This window comes from Tenrec ecaudatus, chromosome 2, assembly GCF_050624435.1.
Source record: "Tenrec ecaudatus isolate mTenEca1 chromosome 2, mTenEca1.hap1, whole genome shotgun sequence".
Taxonomy (NCBI): Eukaryota; Metazoa; Chordata; class Mammalia; order Afrosoricida; family Tenrecidae; genus Tenrec; species Tenrec ecaudatus.
This window is the reverse complement of record NC_134531.1, coordinates 186,878,818-186,899,316: the sequence shown is the minus strand read 5'-3', so window position 1 is coordinate 186,899,316 and position 20,499 is coordinate 186,878,818. Positions and strand designations below refer to the sequence as shown.

General features: G+C 53.3%; 1 protein-coding gene across 3 annotated transcripts in view; it reads right to left on the bottom strand.

The window, feature by feature from the left end:
- Window positions 1-20,499, bottom strand: part of ERGIC1 (endoplasmic reticulum-golgi intermediate compartment 1) — a 128,670-nt gene that overhangs the window by 65,811 nt on the left and 42,360 nt on the right. The window contains exon 1 of one of the 3 annotated variants that reach the window (XM_075541955.1): window positions 20,291-20,319. The exons of the other annotated variants lie outside the window; for them this stretch is intronic. Within the exon in view, the coding sequence (XP_075398070.1) occupies window positions 20,291-20,304 (14 nt within the window). The 5' untranslated portion in view covers window positions 20,305-20,319. Of the gene's footprint in view, window positions 1-20,290; window positions 20,320-20,499 lie in introns of those variants that run through there. 3 annotated transcript variants of the gene reach the window in all.

Genomic DNA, 20,499 nt, shown 5'->3' with positions numbered 1-20,499 from the left:
CTTTGTAGCCGTCTCCGGCTAAACGCGCTGCCAAAACCCGTCTAGCAGCATCGTAGCAACACACAAGCCTCCGCTGCGAGATGCGGGGTGGCCGTGCCAGGCGTCGAGCCAAGTCGCCCACGTGGAAGGAGAACATTCTCCCGAGGCCGCTGCCCTCACTGTGCGCAGCAGCAGCAGCAGCAGCGAGAGGAACGTCAGTCAGGGACGGACCGGACCCGAGGACGCCCACGGGCGGCGGCTATGCACGCACACATGCACACGGGACTACACACGCACGCGGGCACTCGGCACGCACACACGCGGCCACTCTGGTTCCCTCGCGCCTGCGCGGTGGCGCGAGCGAGTGACCAGCCCGCGGGGGCTCACACGGTGGGTGGTTTGCGGCTCCGAGCTCTGGGCAGGGCGGCACCTGGCAGAAGAGGCCCGGGGTGACGACGGGGGTGACGACGGGCTGCACGTAGGAAACCCAGCACACGGGCTTGGAAATCTTACGCAAGTCCCGCTATTAGTCCCCTGCGCACGCCTAATTACAGGTGTAGGCGCCCTGTTTCCTCACACGGCGGGGAGAGGAAAGTCCCTGTGGGCGGCCAAGTTAAGAGGTACCACCTTCCTGTCTGGCTGCTACCTGGAGAGCAGTGCACTAGAAATGGGGGTGTGGCAGGGTGTGGTTGTTGGGGGCCGGGGGGCGGGGGTAGGAAGTCCCCACATATCATCTGTCCACACCAACTTAACTCCTTGGTTGTCGCAGTCCGGGCTCCTGGAATGCAGAGAGCCACTCTCACGGTAAGAGCACGAGCTGCAAAGTCAGAATACCGACCCACCACTGTGGGACCCTGGGCACATGCCCTGACGTCACCTTGAGGTGCCTCGGTTTCTCTGTCTGTCAAATGACAGCAACTACCACCGCGGCTCTCACAGCACAGAGGGGAGGGCACTTCGGATGGTTGTCTGAAACAAAAACGCTCCCTGCCATCACGTCGGTCCCAGTGCCCCTGTGGGTTTCTGAGGTTCTTTATAGGACTCGACAGCCTCATCTTATTCCCATTGGGTGGATGGTGGTTTCAAACTGCCAACCTTACGGGTATCAGCCCAACATGTAAGCTCTATGACACGGGCTCAGGAGATGCTATAAACTCACGGTTAGAACTGTGACTCCTCATCTGCCCAACATTGAGCACCCACTATACACCCACTGCCCACACACCCACTGCCCACCTACTAGTTTGTTGCACTGTGATGGCTTGTGTGTTGTTGTTCTGCTGAAAGCCATGCTGTCAGTATTTCAAATACCAGCAGGATCGCCCATGGCAGACAGAGCTCAGCAGAACTTCCAGACGAAGGCAGACTAGGAAGAAAGGTCTGGTAATCTGCTTCCTAAAATCAGTCAATGAAAATCCTATGGATCGCAAGAGAACACTGCCCCATACGGTGCTGGAAAATGAGCCCTCGGGTGGAAGTGCTTCGGAATGCACATTCATTGGCTGCAATGACAGCGCGGACACACAGGCGACCGTGGACATAGTGGAGGATGGGCAGTGTTTTCTTCTGTTGCGCGTGGGGCTGCCCAACTGAATGACCACTCACACCACCACCAACCACACGCCAAGCCCTCCTCTAGGCACTATGGCCGCGGAGAAACAAACGTGCAATCCCGGTTCCAGGGAGGCAGTAGTTTAATAGCCCGGACAGACTGACACGGGAGAACAACAGCACAGGGTGAGCTATCGGGTTAGCTGGAGACAGCGGAGGGTACTGAAAGTGGTCTTGGGGTGGGCTGTGAACCTCCCTGCAGTGAGAGGGTAGGACAGAGCAGGACAGAGGCACCAGGTTCCTGAGGAAGGGGGAGTGGAGGGCAAGAGCAGAGGCTGAGCCTGGCTGGTTACTTAAACTTCCACACGGCCAGGGGAGGAGGGTGGAAGGAGAGGAAGCTGGAGAGGGGGGTGCAGGCAGAGAGAGGACCCGTAGTCCCTGCTCTGAGCATGGACTGAATTCCACAGCCAACTCCAATGGGTGCCAGGCAGGCAACCTACAGTGGGAGGCAGTCAGAAGCCAGCACACTTGGGTGTGGGAATGAGGGAGAAAATGAAAGGTGGGGGTGAGGAGATGGGGGTAGGGGTGGGGAGAGCTCCAGCTGACGCCTGCCTGGTGGAGGGGTGGGAGATCTGGATGCCCAGATCTGGTTTTCCAAGAAGCCATGTTTTGAAATTTACACTAACGTTCCTAATTCTCAAGCGTTGGGGCAACACGATGCCAAGACAAGTGAGCTGAGGCTGCAGGTTGACATCGCCTAAGGGCTGCTGGTTTGTGGCTGGCCATGGATTGAACTGTGCCCTCTCAAAATATGTGTCAACTGGGCCAGGCCGTGATGCTCAGTACTGTGTAATCATCCTCTCTCCACTTTGTGATCTCATTATCTTGTGTTGTAAATCCTTGCCTTCCTGATGTAAATGAGACAAGATTAGAGGCAGTATAGGATTAAGTTGTACTTTGAGTCAATTCTTTTGCTATATTAAAGAGACTAAACAAGCACACAGAGATCAGAGGGACCTACTACCACCCAAAAAGAAGAGCCAGGAGTGGAATCTAGTCTTTGGATCCAGAGTTGCTGTGCTCAGAACCTCCTAGATCAGTGGTTCTCAACCTTCCTAATGCCACGACCCTTTAATACAGTTCCTCATGCTGTGGTGGCCCCCAACCATGGGAAATATGTGTTTTCCGGTGGTCTTAGGCAACCCCTTTGAAAGGGTGGTGACCCACAGGTTGAGAACTGCTGTCTTAGCCCCTTCCCCCAGAGCTGACAGAGGAAGTCTTTCCCTGAGGACCCTGAATTTGGACTTCTAGCCTCCTGAATGGTTAACTGAATCAGTTTCTGTCCCAGCCATCGACCGGTGATATTTCTGTTATAGCAGCACTTGATGACGAACACACCAGCTGAGCTGAGAAGCCTTGCAGGTCTAGAGAAAGGAACGAGGGACCTCGCTTCTGGGGCCACTCTGGGTTGGCGTGGAGACACACCGGCTCTCCTACGGAGACAAGCAGAAGGTGGGGTCTACAGGAGGAAGGCATCTAGTCCTACCTCTGCCCAACTCATCCTTCACCTGTAGAAAATGTCAGTCCCTTTCTGGACCTCAGTTTCCCTGTGTGTAAAGCAAGGGGGTCTTGAGGGCCCTTCCACCTGAAATGGCAGTTTCGAGACACCCCAGGCAGCTAACAACTCATACCCAGGTCACCACTGGGGGTTCAGGGCAGACACTGGGCTTCACGGGCTTAAAAGTGTTGGAACCTTCATGTCAGATCAACACTATGAACTATGTGAGAAGTCCATTAAGGGTGAAGGGGGCATCTCTGGCACAGGGGGCTATGGCAGAGATGAACTCTTGGTTACCTGCCAAGGGATTGATCTAATGAACCTGTCTGAGTATGATGAGCCCAGGGTTCCTCCGCTGGGAGGGTCACGATCAAGAGGGAGGGAGCTAGGGTGAAGCCTGTGGTGTGGGGATGGAGTTGGAGGCATCTGTGTAAACTCATGGTTTTCAGTGTCAGATGACAGAAATGTGTGTGCATATACACATACCCAGTATACATGCCTGCATGTCCCAGCTTTGCCCACTGACAGAGGGAGCCCAAGAGCAGGGGCAGTCCAATAGTGACGAATATCCCATAGCACCCAGGCTTTGGCGTCTAAGTATTATTCTTTACTAAAAGCAATCAGAAGTTCTTGGAGAAATATCGGATTCCAAGGCGGGGGCAGGAAAACATAACACAATAAAGCCTGTGTCCTCATGTGTCAGAATGACAGAAAGTGGTTAGTGAATGATAGGAACATATCAGGAGGATAAGAAGCCAGCTTCAAGGGGCTCCCCTGGGTCAAATCAGAAATAATGTGCACTATCATGGTAAATAATGATCTCACTGCCATCGAGTCGATGCCGACTTATAGCAATGCGCTGGACTGGAAACCACCCGCAGCTCCTCGGGAGAAAGACGAGACCTTCTACTCCCATAACAGTTAGCAGTCTCAGAAACCCAGAGGGGTCGAAACGAGCCAGCATGGACTCGATGGCAGTGAGTGAGTAAGAGGGCGGGGTAGAGCTGCCCCTGTGACTTTAAGACTGTCACTGTGAACCGAAGCAGAAAACCTGTCGTTCTCCCGCTGAATGGCTGGTGGTTTCAAACAGCTGGCCTTGTGGCTCACAGCCCACCGTGTGACCTACGCCAGCAGGGCTCCTGAATCATGATGGAGATAGAGGCTATCCCCCTGGGTAAGCCGGGAACTGGGAACGCATGCAGGCACAGAGGTGAGGAAGGTGTAAGAGGATGCTCACAGACGTTCAGAAGCTGTCCCCACGTGGCATCACCACGGTGAGGTGATGCCAAGTCAACTCTGGTGGCAACCCCACCCACGACAGAACGAAATGCCACCCGGTCCGACACCGTTTTCATGGTGGCTGGCAGGTCAGATGACTGAGCCACAAGATTTTCACAGGCAGGTTGTCAGCAGGTTGCCAGACTTTTCTTCCTAGTCTGTCTAGGAAGAAACCTCTTCAGCATCTCCTCCACAGGAAGGTGAGGAGTCCACCCCTGAGCCGCCACTGTCTTCAGGAAATAGTGCGTGGTTACACAGGGCCAAGGGTTGGCTCCATGGTGCAGGAAGCTGGCAGTGCTGATCCAGGAGCAGACCACCAGGGTGAGACATGCGGGCCTCCTGACATACCATCTGAGACGGACCCCCTCGTCCCTGCTGTGATCTTACCACAATGCATGACCCGGACACCAGACAGGTCCAAATGAGGGCCACTGCAGAATGACTGGCTAGTCTTGGCCCACGACCGCCGAGGACAGGCTGAACACCATCAGAGACAGAAGTCATGACAGCCGCACACCAGTGAGGGATCCCGGCCTGGGTCCGTGGACAGAAAGAGGCCAGCAGTGGGACCAGGATCCAAACGGAGAATGGGTCTGTAGGTGAGTTGATACCAGTACTGAATCAATGTTAGTCTCCTCGCTTACATCATCACATTATGGTTATGTAACATAGTTTGGGGAAAGGGCATAAGGGAATCTTTGTACTAGTTTTTGACTTTTTTGGAATTATTTCAAAATGAAATGTTAACCTCATTTCTAAAAAAATTAAATGACACTTTTTTTAAAAGAAGATTTGGCTTAAAGACCGCACGCAGCCTGCTCTCGTCACCCACACCTGGTTCTGTAGGCTTCTGGCTGAGCTGCCGGTCTAACACCCAGTTACTGGCTGTGCTGGGTGCCCATGAGGCAGAGAGTGCTTCTGTTGGGGCGGCTCCAGAGGTTTCAGAGGGGAGGTCAGAGTTGGAACAAGCCACAGGAAGCAATCCGAGGAGGTAGGCATTCCAGACTGAGGGAATGACGTGACATCCAATGGGCACCTCACATACATACACATGACTGTCTGTATACACTGATCCTCACAAATCCACAGAGAGTGAGGGACATGGGCACACACATCCAAAGCCAGTGCTGATGGCTGTTGAGTTGATGGCAACCCAGCAACCCATTATATGCCAGAGCAGAACTACACTCCGCAGGGTTTCAAGGTCTGCTTTTTCGGGAACTTTCTTCCCAGGCACCTTGGGGAAGTCCACCCCAGCCCATGGGGGATTGAGCTGAACAAATAAGCCACGGGATGAACTGCCCACTTTCAGGTTAGCAGCTAGTTTGTTAAGCGCATAAACAGACATCAAATGCCAGGACGTTAGTCCTGGCAACGGTGATATCTTCATTTTTTAGCAAGAGAGCAGAGCCTCGGACAGAAAGAAGTTAGCTTAGAGTCCTCAAGCCAGTGAGTGGCTGAGATGGAATCCGAATCCTCCCTGCCTGACTCCACAGGCCACCGCCCTTTCACGTCCTTCCACCGGTGTGTCAGTTTTGTGCTCACTTATTGGTAAGTTGGATTAAAGTGGCCCATTTCCCCATTTTTTAAGGTTACTACCCCAAAGCGGGTGGGATTCTCCCTAGGGATAGTTAGGCACCAATTCACAATTCATTCATCCATTCAACACATATCTGAGCTCACTGTAACACTTTAATAATGGAGCTCTAGATGGTGGGGGAGGAGGGAATTGAAAGTAGCCAGGGCAGCCATGACCCCTGTCCTCCTGAAACTGCCCTTCTAGCACGAGTTTAAGCTTCTTGGAAAGATTCACCTAAAAAGAACAATCCCTAATCGTGACCCCACTCCCATGCCACAAACCTAAGCTGAGGAGTAGTGATGGGGTACTGGGAGAGCTGCAGAAGACCCGGGTTCAGAGCCGACCGATGAGTCAGCAGTGAAGGTCACTGAGAAAATGGGCCACTGGGAGATGGGTGAGCCTGAAGGCATGTGACAGATCAGGAAGGGAGCCGTCATCCCGGGCTGACATTAGTCAGTCTCACCCTGGCTGTGGTGACGTGGACCAGCTGTGGTCCCCGCCTGCTGAAAGCATGTGGAGGAAAGGGTAAGGAAAGTGGGGGGTGGGAAAGCTACACTTACCGTGCAACAGGGCACGCAAGGCCCTAGACCGGCATGTTCTCATCAATCCTCCTGACCAACCTGAGGGTTAGTTGGGGTTGTGACGCCACTTGACCTCTCAGCAGCCACTTTAAGTGTCGTGGGTGGGGCCCACACCCAGACCTAATCATGTTCTTTCAGCTTCCCTCAAAGACATGGGGCCAAATGGAACTCAGTTTGGGTAGAAAGGGTTTCTTAGCCCGCCTAAAAGAGGGAGAGGTGCTTCATCTCAGAGAGATGGAATATCTATGGGCGTCAATGGTGATGCACTGCGCTACGAACCACAAGGTCGGTAGTTCGAAACCACCAGCTGTTCCACTGGAGAGAAATGAGGCTCTCAAATCCCCAGAGTTACAGGGTCAGAAACCCACAGGGGCAGTTCTACTGTCCCAAAGACACAATGAGTTGGAATCCATCGGACGGCAGTAGGCTGGGTTTCTGTTACTGCTCCCTGTCCTCCCGCTGGGCTGTGAGGTTCCCAAGAGCAGGACATGGCCTTCCCACTGCCCGACCCTGCCAGCCGAGCCCAAGCCCATGGGGAATTGAGCTGATCGAACAAGTCACTGGATGAATGTGCACCAAGAGTAGGCTCTAGCTGTCTTTATAAATAGGGAGCCCTGGTGAGACTGAGCCAAGTACTGGATCGCTAATCGCAGGGTCTACAGTTTAAACCCACCAGCCGCTCCTGGGGGGGGGCAAGACGAGGCCGTGGGGGAAGCCCGTGGGGCTCTGTTCTGGCCTGTCGAGTCATCAGGAGTCGGAATGAACTGGGCAGCAGGGGGTTCGGCTTGGCCCAGCCTCCTCAGCGAGAACAGGATGATACGGATGGTAATAAGCACCTGGAATTCCCTGTACTCTTCTCTTCTTACTTTTGTGGATTTTTACAAAACTCCGTTTATAAGAGGGTGAAATAGAGAGCCATCGGTGAGATTTAAGAAAGCGGGCCAAGATCCCAGGGGAGTGGACACAGTGGCTGGAACAGGATGGCAAGAGGTATCACCTGTGGGGATGGGACACACAGAGCCCCCTGGGGAGTCTCCCCACCCCCAAGGCTGTCCCCACAGAGCTGAGGGTCCCTGACAATCACTGTGTCCAACCCCTTCATTATGCCGATGGGGTAACGGGAGTCTAAAGAAGAGCGATGCGTCTGGCTCAAGGTATCATTACGTGCAGGGGATTGCACAAGAGAACGAAACAAAAAACAAGGCAATCAAAAGCTTGTGAAACTTTCTGGTGCCTCTTGAAAACGTACATACCAGTGGTTCTCCGTGGAGCCGATCTGGGGCCCTGGGAACGCTTGGCGAAACCCAGAGATATTTTTAGCTTTTCACAATTCTCTGTGTGTGTGCTGACCACAGGGGCGCTGACCAGCCAGTGGGTAGAGGCCAAGCTACTGCTAAGCCCCTCTAAGGCACAGGACAGTCCCCAGCCCTGGAGTTCTGGGACACAGGGGCGGGGACATGCCTGCTGCAGAACACTCTGAAAAGAAGAATCTGGCCCAGGGGCCTAAGGAAGCCTGCTGTTTGCGAAGCACAGCTCCCCGTGCCCAAGCCAGTGTGCCCAGGTGTCCCTCCTGCCAGGGAGGCTGCAAACGCCACACAGTTGCTGAGATCTAGAGCGAAGCCAAAGCCCTCTCCCTTTTGCTCTGTGCCTGGGTAGGCACCTCACCCGTGGAAAAAAACTGGGCAAGGGAACAGGTTCTGTTCACCGGGGTTTGCTCTGACTCACTGGGATGGTGCAGCCAAGACGCAGGTCACCATTTTCATCAAGAAGCCCTTGCCTATCATACCCTTTATCTCGGCATGAAACAAACCCAGGGGAAGCGGTGTCGATGCCACACGGACGTTAGTGGGGCAGTAGGACTGACAGCACAGAGCCACAGTACAGGCTGCACCTGGTCTCCATAGCAGCAAGGGGCGGCTGCGTCATCCAACCCAAGATGAGCCCGCCGGAGCCTGTCCCTGCTCTCGAGCTTGGGAGCCTGCCGCTGCTGGAGACCTCTGACTAATGGGTTTCACCGGTCATTTCTTTTCATAGCCCGCTGGGCCTCGCTTCGCCCCTGCTCCGGAGACAAATCTCCGCTCGCTCGCTCGCCCTGTGGTTTGCCATTTGTGGGCGGCGACCAGGCAGCCACCATGATGTCACTCTTTCCAAGGTTCAATGAAATTAGACGCCATGTAGGAGCAAGTCATGGGAAGCGGTAGGTCATTCGTCCCCAAAATAGCTGCCCCGGATTGGAGCTGGAGCTTTGGCCCCATCAGCCCTGCCCCACCAGCCTGTCTGAGCCCTGGTGCAGAGCGAGGGAGGGAGTGAAACGCACCTTTGTTTTCTTTCCCTTCCTCCCTCCCCGACTGAGGGCCGCTAGCACAGGGACCGTATTCATGTGCGTGTGTGCGTGCCAGCGCGCAGGTCTGTGTGTGCCTGTGGGCATGTGTGCACCTATCCGTGAGAACGCGTGTGAGCAGATGTACGCGCATGTGTGGGAGCGTGTGTGTTGCAGTGCCCTGAGGCAGAGGACTGCACCAGAGCGGGACATGGGTAGGAAGAAGCGTCTGCCCGGCATCAGTTCTAATGAGCCCTGGAAACACCTGGAGTGGACATTCAGCCCCTACTGTGCGCTCATGCCACTCCTCTGCCCCGGACCCCAAACTCACCGCCATGGAGCCAATGCCCCCTCAAGCAGGGGGGGTGGGGAACTTCCCCCGTGGGCCTCGGAGACCGTCGCTCTTTACAGGGAGGGAAAGCCCCGTCTCTCTCCCCAGGAGCCACTGCGGGGTTCAAACTGCTGACCTTGAGGCTGGCAGCACAACGCTCAACCACTGTGCCACCAGGGTGCCTCTGTCAAAAGGAAGGGGGCTGAAATCCGCCTGTGTCTCCTGTGGGCCGTCATGGTAACTGCTACAGCAATCATCTCAGCAACTCGGACTGCCGATTCCAGGGCTGAGAGAGTGTGCACTCTGACGCCCTGTTGCAGGGATCCTTCCTCCTATCACACTTTCCAGGACGTGTACTCACGGTCTGGCACCAGGCTACTTGTGTCTGCCCTCGGTGCCACCCTGGACAGCAAGAGGGGCTGGAGCTGGAGGAGCACAGGGGGCCTGGGAATGTGGGCGTCTGGGTGAGGGGTCCTGTATGCGCTGCCGTGCTATGCTGAAGCCATTAGCATATGTGCATCACGCCCTGTGGCCTCCTCAAATCCCAGTCCCACATTGGGGGGGGTGGTGGATTGTGTCCACACAGCATCAACTACCTGTCAGTTTGTGAGACTTGGGTGGCGTGCGTGTGGTTCTGATACTGAAAGCGATGCTTCTGGTATTTCAAATGCCAGTGGGGTCACTCATGGGGGACAGGTTTCCATGCAGCTTCCAGATGAAGGCAGACTAGGAAGAACGGCCTGGTGATCTCCTTAAGACAATGAGCCAGTGAAGCCCTTAGGGGTCACCACAGAGTCACATCAGCTGACTCCTCTGCCCTGGACCCAACTTCAGGAGGGCCCGATTAAGGGAGGCGGGACACAGAGGGGGGAGGGAGGTCCCCAGAGCAGGGGACAACCATGGACTTGAGCACGCGGGAAATGGTGAGAGTGATGCATGACCAGGAAATGCTCTGGTCTGCTGTGCATGGGGCGGCCATACATCAGGGCTGCCTTCATGGCCTCGGAGCTGCGGCTTCCACCCCAATAGTCTCCATGTGTGACCTCTCACCCCAGAAGATCCCCCTGGACCAAAAAGTCCTGGCCTCCCTCTGCCCTACTTCCCACAGAAGCCAAAGGCCAAGTCTGGTCAAAGCCTAAGTCTGACTGCTGCGTTTCCAGAAGGCTGGATAGACCCACACCCCCATGCTCTTTCCCTCCACCTCCCTGAGCTCTGTGGACACGTTGCTGGAATAGTCCCAAGAGGGTGGCAGGGGTCTGGACTCCTGCTGGGCTGGGACAGGCCTGAGGGCTGTACAGGACCAGAAGTGGCCCTCTGCCCAAAATGACGGCATGTACTGTAGCACCAGCTGGACTAGCAGAAGACTGGAGCCATCAAATATCCATCCCAAGGGGAGCACTGCACGAACCACAGAAGGCACATCAGGGGGCAGGCATGCAGCTGCAGCGAGGAGGGTCTGTGTACACAGGCATAGAGAATCTCCAGGCCGCAGACACGGCCAAGGGGGGTCATGACGCCTGGTAAGCCGAATGTGTGTGCGAAGGGACAGGAATATCTTTACACCTGTGCTTCAGAGAGAAACCGTGGAAGGTGATATCGAAATGCATCCAGATGGTTCCTTGTACTTCTCTTCGATGGCATCACATATTAAACATTAAAGACCTACCTTTCCTATTTAAAACAAAACGCTGCTGAGGGACATTAAAGAGGCTGTAACGACATGGAGAGTGAGGCTGTGTCCGAGTCTGAAGGCTCGGTACCGTGGCGCTTCCCCAGGGGCTCCGCAGAGTCCATGCAATGCCAGTCCGCACGCTCGTTTCTGAAGAACTCGGCTCAGAGACACGGGGACCTGTCGGACACAAGGAACTGGGAACAATGCAAACAACATTGGGAAAGAAGAACCAAGCTGGCTGTACCCCAAGGCTTCCAAAGGAAACAGGGAAACGCTTAGTGACTTTGGGTTAGGAAAAATGTTTCGGCACGATCTGGGAGAAACCTATCCAAATTACACGTCTGATAAAAGATTTATCCACTATCAAGACTTCTCAAAGCTTAACCATAAAGAGACAAATAACCCACTTTACGTTTAAAAAGAAAAAGTCTAGGGGGTACGTTTTTGACCGGATAGAGCACCAAAGATTTACTAAAGACAGATACTCAAAGATGTGACCATCGAAGCCATTAAGAAAACATAAATTATGAGGAGCCAGCCCCAATCCCAATTACGTGGATAGTCCCACCTCCCCCCAGAAGAATGCACTTCAGAGGACAGCACTGAAGTTACAGCTCAGGGAGAGGGACATGTCTGATCAGAGCACACTGGAGCAAATGAAGGGGGAGGAAGAGAGAGTGGAGCACATCCTGGCCACCAAGCCCTGAGGATGATATTCCTGCTCAGAGCAGCCAATGCACAGAGAGGACCATAGGGCTGGCCCTGCTATGAGATACAACACCACTCACTGACCCATAGTGCTATGGGGGAACAACACTGGAGACACAGTGTGGGAATTGTGTCTGATCTGATCCCACCACACTGAGGCGAAACACTAAGGGCGTATAAGAGAACAGGAAGGGGAACAGAGCGACAAAGTCCCCAAGGAATATCAAAAGTAGACTCTGGGGTCAGGGTGTGGCACCCCATCAGACTCAACCAGAAAACACTCCTAAAGGTCACAAACATTTACTATTTACGGGCTTTTTTTGGCTTTGGTTTTTGTTTTCTTTTGTTACTTGGTTTTGTTTTGTACATATTATTATCTCTGCAGGTCTATCTAGATAAGATAGGATTGATAAACAATCTGGAGGAGAAAACAATGGAACATGGGAGGGAAGTGGGAGAAAGGAAGTGGTGTTAACAAATCCAGGGACAAGGGAACAACAAGTGATCCAAAGGAGGCCTGGTAGGGTTTGATCAAGGGCAATGTAGCCAAGAGGAATTACTGAAACTCAAATGAAGAGAAAAGAACTAGGAGGCAAAGGGCATTTATAGAGGTCTAAATACAGGCACGTACATATGTAAATATATTTGTATATGATGGAGAAATAGATCTATGTGCATATATTTATAGATTGAATATTAAGGTAGCAGATGGCCATTGGGACATCAGTTAAATACTCCCTCAATGCAAGAACACTTTGTTCTATTAAATTGGCATTCCATGATGCTCACCATCCCAACACGATCATTGAAGACAAAGGGGTGGATAAGCAAATGTGGTGAAGAAAGCTGATGGTGCCTGACTATCAAAAGATATAGTGTCTGGGGTTTTAAAGGCTTGAAGGTAAACAAGCGGCCATCTAGCTCGGAAGCAACAAAGCCCACATGGAAGAACACACCAGCCTGTGGGATCATGCCATGTTGAAGGGATCAGGTATCAGGCATCAAAGAACAAAAAATCATATCATGTGAATGAGGGTGAATGCAGATTGGGAACCCTAACCCTAACCATCTGTAGGCAACTGGACATCCCCTTACAGAAGGGTCACAGGGAGGAGATGAGCCAGTCAGGGTGCAGTGTAGCAACAATGAAACTTACAACTTTCTTCTAGTTCTTAAATGCTTCCACCACCCCACCACCCCACCCCCTACTATCATGATGCCAATTCTACCTTACAAATCTGGCTAGACCAGAGGATGTACACTGGTACAGATAGGAACTGGGGAATCCAGGACAGATGATCCCTTCAGGACCAGTGGTGAGAGTGGCGATACCAGGAGGGTGGAGGGAAGGGGAAGTAGAAAGGAGGAACCAATTACAAGGATCTACATATAACCTCCTCCCTGGGGGACAGACAACAGAAAAGTGGGTGAAGGGAGACGTCGGACAATGTAAGACATGACAAAATAATAATTTATAAATTATCAAGGGTTCATGGGTGGGAGGAAGAGAGGAGGGAAAATGAGGAGTTGATACCAAGCCCTCAAGTAGAAAGCAAATGTTTTGAGAATGATGATGGCAACAAATGTACAAATGTGCTTGACACATGAATGGATACATGGATTGTTATAAGAATTGCACGAGCCCCCAGTAAAATGATTAAAAAGAAGAAGAAAATAAAAATGAAAACCACCATGTACAGTAGAGTGGTTAAGATGATGAAAACAGGTCATACCAATATGGAAGAGGATCTGGAGTCCCTGAGCCTCCTCGCTCGCTCCTGCGGGTAGGAATGTAAATCAGGACAGCTGTTCTGGGGAAGATGGGTAGTTTCTTAAAAAGCTAACACATACTCCTACTACCGTATGATCCAGCCATTCCACAACTAGGAGCTTACCCAGAAGGAAGGATGCATCTGCCCATGCGATGGTGCTAGATACGTGTATCTTGTGTCATACGTATATACGTGTGTCACAGCCAGGAGCCAGTGATGCTGATGTCCACCGAGAGGCAAATAGATCAACAAATGATGGCCTATCCATACTAAGGGAGACTAACCCAACCACAAACCCACTCCCGACAAGTTGATTCTGACACACAGGGACCTACAGGATAGTGCTTCCGAGACTAAATCTTTATGGGGGCAGACAGCCTCATCTTCTCCCATGGAGCAGCTGGTGGGTCTGAACCACTGACCTGGAAGTTAGTGGCGCAACACATAGCCGGCAAGGCTACCAGAGCTCCTGTGACTGGAACACTACTTGGTAACAGAAAGCAAAGAACTACTCATGCACACACACGGATGGGTCTCGAGAACCACGCTGAATGCAAGAAGAGAACCTACTCGGTGATTCCATTTCCATGAAATGCCACAAAGTCCCACCCAGTCTAGAACGACTGGGACACCAGGGAGCGGGGGCATGAGGAATGCTGGGAGTGGGGATTCGCTTGCTATCTTGGTTGTGATGACAGTGTCAGTGATTACGTTAGCCAGAACCTCTCCAATGACACGTCCACACGTTGTGAATTTAGGGTATTTCAATTATACCCCAAGGACCTATACTTCTACTCCCATAAAGAGCTACAGTCTTGGAAACTCACAGGGGTGGGGTGGTGGTGGGTTCTACCCTGTCCTAAAGGGTTGCTAGGGGCACCGTGAGTCAGCATAAGCTCAGTGGCAGTGAGTTTGTTTATGGGGAGGAGAGAGGGGGGAGCCTTAATCTATTGAAAAAAATTTTTAGGGGACAGCCATGAATTGAAACACATCATTGACATAAAGTAATACTGAAAAAGATACAGAAAAGCTCAAAGCTTCCCTGGTCTCTCTTGGAGGTACTAGATCCTCACTGGCGCCCTGGCGGTGGGTGGTTACACGTTGGGCTGCGGTCTACACGGTCAGCAGTTGGAACCCACCAGCAGGCCCAAGGCTTTCAACTCCTGTGAACAGTTTCCGTCTTGGAAACCCAAAGCGGGGCCGCTATACCTCGGTGGCTTCGACTTGCTGGCAAGTGAGTCTGGGTTTTGGGAGGTGACCATTTATACACTATTCAGAAAAGTTGTCTATAAAGAGAAAATCCTTTCTGCCTCTTTTTTGCTTTGTTTGTTTGGATACAAAATGCATTTCTGAGGAACCAAATAGTTGATAAGGGCCACATTTTCTTAATAGGATACTTCCAAAGGATTAATGCAGGAGGGATGGTAGAATGCTTATCATTGCGTATCCCATGAGCTAGGCTGATGAACTGTGGAGTGGGCCAAGCTCCTGACACCTGAACCCCCTGGTCAGTCCGAGCAGCTCAGAGAAGCCAGCGGAGCCCCACGCAGACTTGGTGAGGTGGAGCAACAGGAAGTGCGATGACGGGCTCTTCCCAAACGAACTGATCTGAATCTAACCAAGGCTCCAGAAGGAACTCCCGGTTTACGGGGTGTGTCAGGAATAAAGGCACGGGGTACACGATTCAGTCATCTAAATCCAGATGGAGGAGAAGTCTACCGGGAAAACAAACCCGCTTTCCATCCATGCACTAACCAGGCCTGATTATGCTCGGCTTCTGCGATCGCCCCACCAGGCGCATCCAGGGTGGAGGAGCCAAACACCAAAGCACTTTGAATAAATTAGGGGCTGGAGGAAGATCAGGGAAGCGAGGCCCTTATCGAATGAGGGGGAAATTAAGGAAGATGTGAGACAAAAACAAAGGCTAAGCACCAACCACACGCCGTCATGGAGTCTCCTGACTCACAGTGATCCTGTGGAGGGTCTCCACGGCTACCAATGTTTACAGGACCAGACAGACTTACCTTTCTCCAGCGGAGTGGCTCGTGAGTTTGAACCACTGTCCTCACGGGTTAGAGCCCAATGTTTATCCCACAGCCCCATAAACGTGGTTACATCCTGATCCAGGGCACCCCAGCTTTCCGCACAGCTGGAGGCAGCTGCTAGCAAGAGTATGTAAGCTGCTGAGGGTAGGGGAGGCATTTGCTTGTATGACAAAAGGGTCATGCTCCCTCACCTCACATTCCTGCCTTGAATGCAGATGTCATGTCTGGAGCTGGGACAGCTCTACTGGGACCAGGAGGGAGAAAACAGAGCTAATGGCAGAAAGGACAACAGGACAGCCTTGAGCCATGGGATGTCCACCAGCAGCTGCTGCCTCCAGTCCCGTTACAGCAACGCAAACGACAGCCATCTTTATTTGTTTAAGCCACGCCCACCAGTTTTTCTGTTCCTTGCAGCTAAAAGCACTCCTCATTGAGAAAGTAGAAGGTGCAGAGGAAGCGTGGGAAGAGCTTGGCTTCTTGCTACGCATCAGCTAGGGAACTTGGGCAAATTGCCTCTCTGAATCTCAGTACCCTCTTCAGTAAGATGAGGATACTACCATCCATCATCCAGAAGGGCTGAAGAGATCAAGTGCGTGGAAGTTTTGTCCATTGAGCTGGTTCTGAACCTGAGGTTACCAAGCTTCAGTACCTACCTGGACCCAAGAGACACTCAGTTCCCTGCGCTTGCCTAGCACCCAGCCTCTGCCTCCTGGCTCATCTACAACTCTGTTGAACTTAACCCATCTGGAACATTTGCAGAATGTCTCGTCACTGGGACAGCTTCCTCCACAGCAGATGCCTTCTTTGGGACATAAGCAAGATCCTTCCTGACTAGTCAACCTTTCAGTCTCTTCAAACTCCCACTGTCTCCCCCTCAGTTTCCCACCTCCATGGTCTCAGCACACAACTTCAGCTCTATCTTCACTGAAAACGCTTCACAGGGAGGAAACCGGAGTTGCCAACTCCTCCTCTCACCAACATTCTTATATCTTCTCCCATCTTCCCAATCTACTTGCTTTCCTGTTCAATGGGGATTCCCTCACAAGGATTCTTAATGGTCTCCCCCAGGCCTGAGCTGTGCAGCTCTGGGCCCATTACTTGATCCGCATACCTCAGTGATCCCACCTGAAGAATGAGGAGATGAATCCTTAGCTTAAAGGGTGGCGGGGCCCATCATACATGCACAGTCAACACGAGTCCCCCTCACTGGACCTCTGCAGAGTCACCTGCACAGCTTCTTTCATTTCCCTAGACTGTGAGCTCCCTCGAAGCAGAAAGTATGTCGCCTGTCCACAGGGCCCAGGAGCTGGCACACAGTAGGCATCTTGTGACCCCTCATGGAGAATAAATAAATAAGAATAAATAAGTGATCCCACTCTGCTGCTTTGGGGTGTACTCCGTAAGTTATCCCCTGACCCCTGTGTTTCCAGCCTCTCCTACCTGTGGGTTTGGCCTACAAACAGAAAGGCATCTTTCTCCTTAAAAACAAAATACATAAGCTACCCTCTCTGACTCCCACTTGCTCTTATAGCCCCAGCTGCTTCTCCATCTCCCTGCTTCCCTTCTCTTTTAAACTTCTCTCAAAAGGAATCAACAACCATCTCCCATGTCATCTCTTGTTTGATCCTTACCCCTAGCAGTCTAGTTTCTGCTCCCTCTACCTCTTTCTTCCTGCTCCTAGCTACGATCACACAGTCGCCAAGGGCTACATGCCACTGATTCTCAGTTCTGCCTCAGCGCTGAATCTTGTCATGGCCCCTCAGACTCTCCTTCTCGAATCTCATTCTTCTCACACACCTGCAGAAAGGCAAACTGAGACAGAGGAGTGGTTTGTGCCAGAGACCCTCGTTTTGAAACTTTTGATTCTTCTCAAATTACAATCGGTGTCCTTCTGGGCCCCCAGGTGGCTAAGAAGTGATCAGATGGGCCATGTTGGCCACTGGGGCCACAATGATGACAAGGAGTACAAACATGCTCACCAGCAAGAGGATGGTTAAGACTGCATTGTCCACAGCACCACCACTCCCCGCCCCCCAAAATACAAGGGGTATCGAAAGGTCTGTGGAAACATTCTATTGTCATTTAATTCCATTTCCATGTTTTTTTGGATGACCCTTTGGGTATGTTAGAATCCTAACTCCTATACCCATAACAGAGGAGCCCTGGTGGCCTAGTAGTTACTTGTTGGGCTGCTAACCTCAAGGTCAGCAGTTTGAAGCCACCAGCTGCTCTGTGGGAGAGATGAAGCTTTCTACTCCCATAAAGATTTGCCAACTCAGAAGCCCACAGGGGCAGCTCTACCCCGTCCTAGAGGGTCGCTGTGCGTCTGAGTTAACTGCATGGCAGCGGGTGTGCGTGTGATGCCTGGGAAGGTGCCCTGGCGGCCAGTGAGCCATGCAGTGGACTGACAGTGCAAGCTGAGCACTTGAGGCCCACCAGCCAGTCCGCAGAAGTAAGATCAGGCTCTGCACAGCCTGGGAGACCTGTGGGGCTGAATGCTTATGATGAGCTCATGGCTACAGATGTAATGGAAACAAGGTGTGTCCTAAACCTGATCACTTCTGAGACGAAAAGACCAGAGGAGCCAGAGAAAGGATCCCATGGGGGGGGGGGGGGGAAGCTAGCTCCCTTGTGGAGACTGGTGAGAAACCGAGGGGCTGGGATCTACAGCGGCTGGAGGAAAGCAGGATCCTTCCCAAGGCCAACCCCAAGAGCGGTGTTCCCCTGGGTCAGATGTTATCCATCCCAATTTCCTGCCCCCTGACATCTGAGAAAAGAGAGGGCTGCCCCTGAAAGCCGCGCACGCGCAGTAAGCCCCTCACAGCAGCACCAGGAAACCACGACAGAACTTCACGACCTTCTCCAGACAGGTTTCTGAGCGGCCCGGGGCGAGGACTAGGAGGCCCTCGAGGGCACCGGCAACGCCCACGTGTCACCGGTGAGACTCGGTTCTCAGAGACATGCCAGGTGTGAGCAAGAGTCGCTGTAGCCACAGGAACCAGCGATCACGGACACGCGCCCCTGTTTCTTAGAGGACTCTTACCCTGCTCAGAGGACTGCCATGCCGACCAGCCCTCCTCAATAGTGGGCACTGGGCCGCCAGCCAACCTGGCCTGGCCTGCGGGGGGGCAACCAAGGCCATGCACCAGGGGCACAGAGGTTCGTGAATAGCCAAGCCTGTCCCTACCGCAGGCCGTTCCTTTGTACTGGCTGCCCCTGCGCTCTGGAAGGTTCTGCCCCGAGATCTTCAGGGCTTTGCTCTCCCTTCACGCAGGTTGCCTCCTCGGAGAGCTCTGCCCTGACGTCAGCTGCAAGGTGTCCCTCTCTCCCCACCTGGCTCTCATTTTCTCCACAGCACTGCCCCCGGACACTGGGGTGGGGTGAGTTCCCAGCTTGACCTGCCATTAGAATGGAAGTCCTCAGAGAGCAGAGACTTCGCCGGCCTTTGTCCACCTCCGTGCCCTAGGCCCTGAACGGTGCCCGGCACATAGGAGGGCTACGATCAGTGTCTCATGGATGGAGGCAGAGTCTCTCAAAGTGGGAGCACTGTCTCAGAACCAGCTGAGAAGGGGGTTCAAGACGCTGGTGCTGACTGGACAACGCAGGGCCGGGGTGCAGAAGGCAGAGTCTGCACGGTGAGGCATGCAGGTCAGGAAATTCCCACGTACACCTGTACGCTGAGGGCTGAGAACCGCTCAGATGCCAGAGACCAGTTTACTGCCAATGTCACACTTGTCTACCGAGACTTCTGTGGCTAGTGCCATCCAGACGGAGCCTGGTCCCACAGAGAGGACGTGATGCCATGCTCTATCGCACCGAGTCCTCCCCACCACCCAAGAGGAGCCTTCCACAAATGTGGAAACAGGGACTCAGAGAGGCTAAGCCACTTGCCTACGCTCACACAGCCAGCAGCCTGACCCAAGCTGGGAAGCTGTACCAGGGCGCTCTGTGATGCTCTGGGGTCCCGGCTGGCAGCACTGACCCAACTGCCCGAGCTCACCACTGCCCTCCAGTGCGTATGCAGGCGTGGACACTTAGGAGTGAATGAAGAGCTGACTCCCGGGGGCTCGGAACCCCGAAGCTGGGCTGTTCTTATAGGCCTGGCGGAGCATAGCTGGAGAGGGATCTCACCCCCTCCCACACCAGTCGCAGGATGAGCTCACGCTCTCACAGGAAGAGGAAAGGCCGGGTCGGGCCCAGGCCAGCCAAGCCAAAGGCGCCCGTCCGGAGCTTGGCCGGGAGTCTGGCTTCCTGAGCGCGGCTCGTCAAGGCCACAGGGAGCACTGGGCAGGGGCTGGGCCAGCGCACTGGAAGCAGGGGTGGCCATCGGGCACCATGCCGGGATACACCACCACCCCGTGTGCAGCCACTATAAATGGAAAGGTATTCTTGGAGGGGATGGACATTAGCAGGGTGTTGGTTTTTTTTTCAGAAGTGACCCATCATCAGATAAAAATACAGACCGCATTTAAACGCTGAGCAGCAGAAGCTATTCTGGGGATTGGAGTCTCATTCCCATAGGCCCTTGCCAGAGCCCGGCCCTCCTGCCCGCCTCCCTGCCTGCCGCAGGGCTGTGGAAGGAGTCATCCAGGGAGCCGCGTGTTGGGAGTGAAGGACAGCCAGACCAAGCGAGCTGCCGGAGGTGCCTTTCTGGGGGGCTCTCAGGTGCCCCAACACCTGCTCATGTTCAACCCTGCGCTCCAAGACAACCTTAAAACAGAGATGGCATACAACCAAAAGTCTGTGGCAAATATCTATGTACCAACGTATTTGCCACTCAAACATTGTTTCCCGAGTGTAATTCAATGGCATTCATTGCTCCACCAGGCCGTGCAGTCATCCGCAGCGCTTGTCCCCAGTGATCCTGGCACCCTGCACCGGGAATCCCAAGCACAGACTCCCCCTTCCAAGACTACCTCTTCGACAACATCCTCAGCTACCCAGAGCTGTCCGGACTGAATGCCAGCTGTAAAGATGTGAGTGCTTGGCCGGGCAGTGGTGGTCCCACGGCAGCGTTCTGGGTCTCCAGCTTGATTGCTGGCCGCATGCGCGGTCAGTCAGCAGTTATCTGTCAGCAGCAAGTGCCGTGTTGCTGTGAACAGGTTTCAGCGGGGCTTCTAGAGGA